General features: G+C 44.4%; 1 protein-coding gene across 1 annotated transcript; it reads left to right on the forward strand.

The window, feature by feature from the left end:
- The first annotated feature begins 1546 nt into the window (after nucleotides 1-1546).
- Nucleotides 1547-1702, forward strand: LOC114584989 (large ribosomal subunit protein eL39-like). The gene has a single exon (XM_077918512.1). It carries the CDS (start codon nucleotides 1547-1549, stop codon nucleotides 1700-1702), a length of 156 nt encoding a protein of 51 aa, XP_077774638.1.
- The last annotated feature ends 8640 nt before the right edge of the window (nucleotides 1703-10342 follow it).

Here is a 10342-nt window from a genome sequence, read left to right on the forward strand (position 1 = left end):
CCCCCCAATATTTTTTATAAGTCCGCGTCCCTGTAGCATGGTGCTTCTCCATTTACCTATTTGCCAAAGTTTGTGTTCCTTTTTGTTTTCTTCATCCAGACATTGTTTTAAAGTAGGGGTCAGCAAAGTTTTTCAGCAGGGGGCCAGTCGACTGTCCCTCAGACCTTATGGGGGGCCGGACTATATTCTGGGGGGAAAAGAAAAATGAAGGAATTCCTATGCCCCACAAATCACCCAGAGATGCATTTTAAATAAAAGGACACATTCTGCTCATGTAAAAACACACTGATTCCTGGACCGTCCGTGGGCCAGATTTAGAAGGCGATTGGGCCAGATCTGGTCTCCGGGCCTTAGTTTGCCTATCCATGTTTTAACGAAAAGCATCCTCTTGGCCCTGGTGGTACTTTGCTTGATCTGTGGCAAACATTTCAGCAGAGCTTCTAAACTTGTGGTTTTGAACAGCTCACAAGCAGTATGGAGTACTTTGACTCTCTTGACTTTTCCTTTCTCCTTTATTTTCTCTCTCCCCCCCCCCCCAACCTTCCTTTCAACTTTCTGGTGCAGTCCATGATGTTCCCAGTGAGAACAAGGAAGGAGCAGCTTCAACAACTTCAGTTCCTGTGGTGCTCTTCTTGTTGCATTTGCTTCAATGACTGAGCTGAGCTCTCCTTAGGAAAACTGTACTGGAAGTGTGGCAAATGAAAGGAACCCTTTCCAGCATCTTTGCTTCATTCTTCTCTCTTTTTCCTTCCTAGAAAAACATGAATACTGCTGGTGATACACTCTCTGTTGAGGCATCCAGTGCCCTGTTCTCTGCAATCACTTGCAGTTAATGAGTCCTGAGATCACGAACAAGACGCCCCTGTTTTTATTAAGCTTTTAATAGGTTTTATTTGATTGTTGTATTTTTATATGACTGTGTATTGATGGTGAGGATTTTATGTCAACCGCTTAGATATTTCTTTTCATATTAAGCCATTTATAATTTTTATACATCAGTAATAAAGCCCATCTTTGAGTCTACCCCTGCCAGTCCTACAATCTTTCACTGTCTTCAGAATTCCTTTAGACACACATTTTAGCGTCCTGCTAATGTCACATTAGCAGATTGCAATCACAGTTGTTAAAATGAATACAAATGAATTAATAATGATTATCTAATTATTTGAAAGTGTCATCCTACTTTAGGAGCCATTTCACAATGTTCCCGGGGGTTAATGACGCCACTCACTTCCTGTTGTAAATCATGCAGCAAAAGTGAGGGGGATGAAGGGGTGTGAGAAAGGAAGGCACTAATCTGATAGGCTTCACACCCTCGTTGGAAACCATGCCAGAGCGATGGGCCCTCTGCTCTGTGTCTGCTTGCCGAAAGTCTTCACCACAAGGTCCCTTTGTCCTCCCCCCCTCTCAGTTTATTGTTTTTACATTGGCATTTTATTAGAGCAATTTTAAAGTTCAAAGAAAAAACAAAATGTCAAGCAAAACTATAAAAAAACAGCTCTTTTCGTTTGTTGCCATTGTGGTGAGCGGTTGGTGGAGCTCGAGGATGTCTTCCCACAAGACGTTCAAGATCAAGCGGTTTCTTGCTAAGAAGCAGAAGCTGAACAGGCTCACCCCACAATGGATCTGCATGAAAACTGGCAATAAAATCAGCTACAACTCCAAAAGGAGACACTGGAAGAGGACTGAGCTCAGACTGTAAAGAGAAGCAGCTCCAATCTTACCGGCACAACCCTGTATCTTGCATCAAGCTCTCAAGCGCCAGAATGGTCTCTTCCTACCAACCTGCCAGATTATCAGGGCTGGAATTCTGTCTTGTGCTGTGCAGTCTCTCCCCTTTGTAGAAATATTTGTTATTACAAATATTAATGAATAAAAAACTGAATGATGGGAGGGGGGAAACTATTAAAAAAACAGCAAAAGGCAGCCAGTCTTCAAGGGGGAGGGAGGCAAAAAACCAGCTAATTAATTAGCTAATTAACTATTAGCTTGGCTAAAACGTCTTTTGCCAGCTGTTGAAAAGGTTAGCCTAGCAAGTTGTCACTGCCAGGGGGTCATTGTATCCTTTCACTGTCTCCCAAATAGTGGGGTCTGACCAAGGCAGAATACAGCAGGACTATTACTTCTATACTTCTGTTGATGCAGCATAACTCAAGAGATAGTGTCCATCCTTAGAAATAGCTAATTGGTTGATTAATTGCTGTTTTCAGCCCTTTCCACCTGGCAGGGTTGAGGTAGGAAACCAAAACACAAGCAGCATGGGAGAGGTTATGGAACTGGGATTTAAAGTTTACAGTACTTTGAAAGAAAATTATATGAAAATGATGTATCGCTGGTATTTAACCCCTAGTAAATTAGCTAAAATGTATAAAGCAAGGTCAAACATGTGCTGGAAATGTAAGGAAAAGGAGGGCACCTTCCACCACATGTGGTGGAGCTGTAAAATAGTAAAATAATTTTGGGGGTGATTTATAATGAACTGAAAAAAATGTTTAAAATAGCCTTTTCCAAAAAAAACCCACCGAAGCTTTTCTTCTAGGCTACTGGTGGATACTGGCATGGTGGTGTAGCCCCTTCCACATATCCCCAGCAGGTGGACCTGCCACACTCTGCACCAAACTCAGTCCAAGGGCACCTGTCACCAAAAACCATGGGGACATTTAAGGAGATCAGCAGGGATTCATAGAAATAGAATATCCATATAGTTTGAATTTAAAATGGCTGTTTCCTGTGCCCCATTAAACTATGAACCGCATTCAACTGAAAGACACACATTAAATGAGATGCAAAATGGCCTTCTCAGCACCACTTGAAAAAGCATCCTGGGTCTCTTACTGCTGCAGGCAAGACCACCTATGGGAGGATGGAGCTGCCCATGGAAGCAGCTCGGTTTGCTGGTGGAGATGATGGAGATGTCAAAAGGCAACCTGCAGCCAGAATGACAGTGTGATTAACTGAAATGAGGCTGAAGTCACAAGCAGCTCAGGCCACTGGGAAATTAAGGCACCAATTCGAACCATCAAGATCAGCAATGATATTGTGGCATATCGTAGCAACAGCAGCAACATTAACCTTGCCATCCTAGGCAGCGAACTAATTTCACAGCAGCAGTAGCAGCAGCATTTCAGCATCTTTTAATCCCAGAACTTTTTGAATGAATACTGATATTCTCCAAATGGACCAGCTTCTGTCTTTTTCTTTAGGAGTGAATGGAGCGAATAATAGCAGTTTCCCCCCAAACTGTTCCTGCAGGAAAAGAGCGGTTGTACTGGTCAAGGAATCCACGTCCAGGAGAGAAGGTTCGTGGTGCAGGAGCCACACAATTGCAGGGGTGAGAGTTTGGGCATCCTTCCCTCCCTGAATGAGGTATTAATAAATGACAGGAAGCAACTATGTGGATGGCCATAGTTTGCATCCCAGATAATCCATCAGTGCTAATGAGGTGTATCCCCCAGCAAGGGAGTCGCTTCCTGTTGTGCAGCTGGAAGTATTTCTGTGCTCTCCAGTAAGTGATCTGAGGATTTCTCCCTTTTCCAGTGTGGTCCATCCACCACACAAAACAATTCAGCTCCATTAAGGCAAAGTCAGCTTGGTGGAGAGGAGTGGCTACTTGGGGGCAGGGGTGAGAGGTACTATGCCTCTACTCCAATGGGTCATTAAGATGAAGCCCCCACCCCCATGTCAACCTGCTCCTTCACAATTAAGCTTGTACCCTACACTGAACACACCAAATGTTGCAGCTGAACTACTAAAGGTTGTGATCAGCGTGTTGTGGGGGGTGGAGTGGCTGCATCTGATGCTGAACTATATTGCTGCTACAAATTTCTGCTGCTGCCTGCCTGGTTCTGCCTGAAAGGCTCTTTCCAGTCCTGTGGGCATTAGATGGGCACCTGGTCGTCCCCAGAGACTTGGAGGCTGACCCATCACAGCCCATGAGACAAGGTGGGCATTGCAGTTGCAGCACCACGGACAGCTCCAGGTGAGCCACAAAGGAGCTTGTCTGGAGGTGGGGTCTTTGTGTTGTTTTGTTTCATAAATCAGAATCATAGAATTGTCGAGTTGGAAGGGCCCACGAGGAGCATCTAGTCCAACCCCCTGCAATGCAGGAATCTTTTGCCCAACATGGAGATTGAACCCGTGATCCTGAGATTAAGAGTCTCATGCTCCACCAACTGAGTTTGAAGCTGAATCACTAGAAGTTAGGATTATGCACATAGCTTTCAACTTTCAGATTTGAAAATAAGGGATCAGCAGCATCACCTGTCCCGGGGACAGTCTATGGGATATCTAACAATCCGGGATAGCAGCGGGAAACAGAGGGAAACAGTGCTGGAATAAGGGAATTTCCCAACAAAAAAGGGAAGGTTGACAGCTATGATTATGCATCCTGGTCCCTGTTTTGACATGAGAAGCTTCATGGTGCCTTCCTCTGATTTTGGTCAAATCTCTCCTCTCCCCTTAGACTAGTGGAGCTTATAAAAAGAAGAAGTAGTGAAATTAGTGTCAGCTTTTAACAGCAGAATGTGTGCTCATGAAATTATTTATAAACCATATTTTGGGACATAGCCCACTCAGTTGTTGTCCCAGTGATGCAATCAGATGAGGTTTATTAATACCAGAACACAAGAAATGTTGCCAAGTACTTTGGTAATAATGGGGTTGGGGGAGGAGGCCTGAATGTGCCTGCTGTGCAGAAGAGCAAAAGCTGTGATTGATCTCAATGTAAACTGGGTGATTTTTCTTTCTCCAACATGACATGGAGCCCAACCGTGTGTGATGGATTCTGTCGCTGCCCCTTCCCGACCATCATTCTCGCTTTTAATCCACTCAGTGCTCTTGTTGGGCTTTTGCCTGCTCCCATTTCATTTCACCCCCTCTCCAAACAGGATGCATGTTCAACAGCAGTAAATAGTTTCCTTTAAGAATTCAGGAAAATATGTGGTGCTCCGGGGGGCAGGGGAATAAAAGCTACTGGCAAGAAAGTTTGATTTGCCTTCAAATGAAAGAGATGATCTGATGTAAGCGCTTTCAGTTCCTAGAATCTCATATGGTTTCACTCCTCCTCCTAATATGCTAGTCCTTTTTGCAGGAAGCAATCCAGATTTCCTGAACCTTGTCAGAGTAGAGATAAAGTGGCCTTTACTGGCCATCTCTTGCACAGGGTTTCCTGAGCACCTCTCCTTGGGAAATGGGTGCCCAAAGCTTTCTTAGATAGAGTGCTGTGAAGGTCAATATCTGATAGATTCCTGACTGCTCTGGGGGAGTTTTCAGTGGATAGAGCATGTAATCTTGTTGAGGCTCTGGTCTCACTGTGGAATGGCAAAATTTTTAGGGCCATCAGCATGATCATTCCTGAGGCTCCGCTCCAGTCCTGCAGAGGCCTCGTTGCTCCTTAGTATTCTGAGAAGCTGCGGTTGATGAAACAGACTTGGGGGGGGGGGGGAGAGAGACTGGTGGAAAGCACCATTAAAGATAAAATTATCAAACCTAGGAAAGGATCAGAGTTGCTGAAGAAGAATCAATATGGCTTCTGCAAAGGTATGCTCTGTCTGCCTAACCTTTGAGAGTTCTTTGAGAGTTCCAATAAGCATATGGGTAGGGGCGACCCAGTTGATACTGTGTACTTAGTCTCTCGAAAAGCTTTTGACAAAGTAGCTCACCTACTTAGTAAGCTAAGCAGTCATGGAATAAGACGGAAGGTCCTCCTATGGAACAGTTACTGGTTAAAGAGCAGAAATTAGAAATAAACAATCAAGGGATGTAGAAAGTGAAGTCTGCCAAGGTTCAGTATTGGGACCTGTGCTTTTTAAGTTCTTCATAAATAATCTAGAATTAGAAGGGAGCAATGAGGCTGCTAGGGTTGCTGATGATTCCAAATGTTTTAAGGTGGTTAAATTACAAAAGGAACTCTCCAAACTGGATGAGCGGTGGTATAATCACAAATACAGTTCAGGACTTATCTACACTTAACTTTCCTCTGCTCTTTCCAGGCACGGTCCACAATTTGAAGCTCTGTGTCCAAGCACCCAAAGTGATGTTTGCTCCAACTGAACACCAAAGATCAGGTTTTCATGGGGAAAGAGTGGGGCAAAAGCTAAATGTGGATAAGCGCTCAGTGTAAACAAGTTTAATGTTATGCATGTTGGGGCAAAAATTCTTAATTCCACATATAGTCTCATGAGGGCTGGTTAGGCACTGACTGCCAAGGAATGAAACTATGGGATTGCAATAGAAATGTGAACCCAGTGTGCAGCAGCTACAAAAAAGATAGATTCCATGCTGGGGAGGTTGTGTGTGTGTGTGTGTGTGTGTGTGTGTGTGTAATGACACAAGAACTGAAGTTCTAGTGAAGCTGACTTTTGAAAGATTCAGGAAAGACAAATGAAAGTACATATTTACACAGTGCCTACCTTGACTATTGAATTTGCTACTGCAATTTGTGGCTTTGACCACCAACCTACAATGAAATCTTAACATGTCTACTTACTTCTAGGTATGTAGCTACAGTGGTACCTCGGTTTAAGAACAGTCTTGTTTACGAACTATTCGGTTTACGAACTCTGCAAAACCGGAAACAGTGTCCTGGTTTGTGAACTTTACCTTGGTCTAAGAACAGAAGCTGAATGGTGGAAGAGCACCAGCGGTGGGAGGCCTCATTAGGGAAAGCGCGCCTCAGTTTAAGAATGGTTTAAGAACAGATTTCCGGAATGTATTAAGTTCGTAAACCGAGGTACCACTGTAAAGGGTTGCAGCCTTAGATGACTATAAAGGGGGATTAGATAGAGTTATGGCAAATAAGGCCATCATTGGCTAGGAGTCACTATGATGTTGCTCTACCTCCAGGACCAGGACCACCAACAACCCTCTGAAGACCAGATGCTGGGGAGCAACAGCAGGAAAGGGCTGTCACCTGCATGACCTACCTCTGGGCTTCCTATGAGGGGCTTCTGGTAGGCCATGGTGAGTAATGGGGATGCTGAATTAGATGGGCCCTCTTTGGTGAGATCCATCTGCTGGAAGAAGAGTTTGGATTTGGATAAGGAGTCTCAAAGTGGCTAACAATCTCCTTTTCCCTTTCTCCACCACAACAAACACTCTGTGAGGTAAGTGGGGCTTAGAGGCTTCAGAGAAGTGTGACTGGCCCAAGGTCACCCAGCAGCTGCATGTGGAGGAGCGGGGAAGCGAACCCGGTTAACCAGATTATGAGTCCGCTGCTCTTAACCACTACACCACACTGGACTCTTCTTCTAGCCCAATCCAGGAGTACAGCAGAGAACAACATCCAAATTTGGAGCTGGAGGGCTGCTGTTGCAAACACAAGGACAGCCAGGCCACATTTCAGGCTACAAGACCCCTCTGCCCTCCCACATTTCATCACAGAAGGCAAAAAAACAAGGCAAAGCCTTCTCCATTGTGATTATCTGCTTCTCTGTCCCACTGATTTATTTGGTGTCAACCAGCAGAGAGCTTTTTATATAATGAAACACTGCCTGCATGCCATCTGTCATCCATCACGCAAAGTGGCACGCCATTTAAAAGGTTTTTGTTGGGGGGGGTGGATGGACAGACAGACAGACAGAGGAGTGGGTGCACCTCCTACTAATCGCCTGATTTCAGGAACTGGGCTGGGCAGAGACCCTGAAATGCACACATGGACTGTGGTAGCTGCAACCGTGGGCCAGTGTGGTCGTGGTGCTCAGTCTTACTATCCCATGGCAGGATTATTCTGCTCACAGCGGTTGCAGCCTGATAATTATTATTGATTCACTCTCAGGCTGTCAATCTGGGAACAGCTCTAAAGTAGTCCATGATGGACAGAGAGAGAATTGGACAGCCACCATCCAAAGAAGAAACTTCATCTTGAAAATGAACTTAGATGAGATGGTGCAGGTGGATAAGGGTAATTGATTATTGTTTTAGAGTGGAAGAAGGAGATATTTTTAAAGAAATATCTCTTTGGTATCCACCCTAAGAAATCTGCACTACTCATAAGACTGTGTGCAAATGTCATACCCTTTTAAAATTCTGTGTAAATGGTTTACTAAGGCTTATTTTATCACAGAAATGCAGTTAAGATTCCCTGGTTTGCAGAACGCACAAGGCAGTTTCCTCCTGGGAGTGATATAAGCTGTTCCAAGCTACATGACTTAGTGCCACAAAGAGACTAGCTAGTACCCTGCACTGTTAGGGACAGTGAGGGGTCAAAGTTGCTAATGCAAGAGAACTTCCTTGTCATGCCCATGTTATAAGACAATGGTTCCCAACCCACCCATGGCACCATTCACATAATGAAAACTACCATAGAGATATCAAAAAATTCAAAAGTGGGGGTCCATGGGTTGACTTCTTTTGGAGGGGAAGAGGGGGTCCGCAGTACTTAGCTAACTGGGAACCACTGTTATAAGGGATTCTTTGCAAAGTGTTTTAAACCTGATGTTTTGCTGTGTTGCCTAACATTCTCTGCTCCAGCTGCACAAGCCAGATCTCCACTGCAAGTTGTTTGCCATGGGAAGATGCCTTCCAAAAGAGACACAAAGGCAGGCACAGGCAAAATGCACATTATTTCTAAAAGGCAGAGCACAAATATGTCCATGAATGAATGAATGACTGAATATGGAGCCCAGTGAGTGAACAGGCTGACCTCCTTTGCAGGGTTGTTATTATGAGGATAAAATGGGGCAGCTTCCAGCTCTGCTGTCCTCTGAGTGCCTTTTGCCTTGGTGAACCTCTCCGTTTGCTAACATCTACAAGGGGAGTTTGGTGAGCTGTTAAGGGGGACTTGGCCATGCAATGCCATCTGTGTGGCTCTGCATACAGCATTTGAAAACAAGATGTGATGGTGCTTGTCCATTTCTCTCTAAGTGGAATGCCACATTCAGGTGTCTTTCTCAAGATTGCAAAAAAACCTTCCCAGGGTTCCATCATCAAGACTGAAAGCCCCTTTTCCTTGGGCTCTTGACTCCTTGTAATCATAAAATGCCTCTTGGAATCTTCAACGGGGTGACAATTCACTGAAGATTAATTCTTGTGCAGGAGTCGCTGGGGCTCAAGCCAACTCTTTGATTAGCTGTAAATGACGTGTGTTGGTCGAAATGAGTCTCCTCCTATTATCTCAGAGCCCGTTCCCAGGGCCAGCGCTCCCGCCCCTCCAGATGCAGCTGTTGCTGTATTTGCTTCCCAATTACATTGTGGGTGAACTCAAGAGAACACAAACCAGCGGAGGAGAAATCTGCTCAGTCTCACCACAATTAGGGCTTATGCTCTGGTTCAGGAAAAGTCAGGCAGACAGGTCACTCGTATTTGATTTTTGAGCATGTTATTTAGAATTTGGCCACAGACACAAATCATTGCACACAAATCTGTTCATTTGTTTTTTAAGGGAAAGATCTTCCAGCAGTGGTAGTATTGATTTCCCACTATTATGACTTAAAAACTGATACACACACACACACACACACACACACACACACACAGTGTACACACACACAGCCTGCAGCACAGAGATCATTTTCTGCTTGGTCTTTTGCCAGCCACGGGCATTCCTGCCCCTTGCAATTATATTGGAGCGCTCCCTCAATCCACCACATGCTACTTTCTCCTCCTGAATTGCATCATGAGGACCTCTTCACTTCCTTGCATTCAGGAGGGGGCAAGATGAAGAAGACAGAGCCAGCACAAGCTCCTTCCCCATTTCTTTATTAAACAAAAAAATTAAAAGGAAGGAAAGGGTCCTTCTTGCAATGCTTGATTCGCTTTTGGGATCCTTAACCACAATGTGTGATGATGTGCCCCACAGCTTGCATGGACTTTTCAAAGCACAAGACAAATTCTTCTAGAACAAACAGAGACATCCTTAGGAGCTTGGAAGCTGGGCCTTCCAGCTTATCACTCGCAGTGCTCAGGCAACCAAAAAGCTTTGGAACTCAAGCCGCTTTTCAGAAGTTGCTAACAGATTAAAAATAAGGATTTATTTTAGCATCTAGAGATGTCATGAGAGAGTACTGCAGATATTAATAATGTGCAGCTTGAAGCAACTGGATGCATAAAAACTGACTCCTTTTGGAATAAAACATTGTCCAGACTCATAAGAATTGTTCAAAACTTTACTTGCAGAACTTCCTTGGAAACAGAACAAAATCCATAGTGATACATCAAAAATAGTTGCATACAATATTTTGCGCATGTCCAGCACAGGCTCAGCATCTTATAAGAAAAAACTTTACTTCTTCCAGAAATAAATCTGTGTCTCTTTCCCATTCCAGCCTGTGTCTCTTTCCCATTCCAGCCTCCATCCACAGAAATAAATCTGTGTCTCTTTCCCATTCCATCCTGCCTAAGGCCT

This window comes from Podarcis muralis, chromosome 14, assembly GCF_964188315.1.
Source record: "Podarcis muralis chromosome 14, rPodMur119.hap1.1, whole genome shotgun sequence".
Lineage (NCBI taxonomy): Eukaryota > Metazoa > Chordata > Lepidosauria > Squamata > Lacertidae > Podarcis > Podarcis muralis.

What these genes read in the sequence shown, in the direction of transcription:
- LOC114584989 (XM_077918512.1), top strand. Translation starts at nt 1,547, where the DNA reads ATGTCTTCCCACAAGACGTTCAAGATCAAGCGGTTTCTTGCTAAGAAG.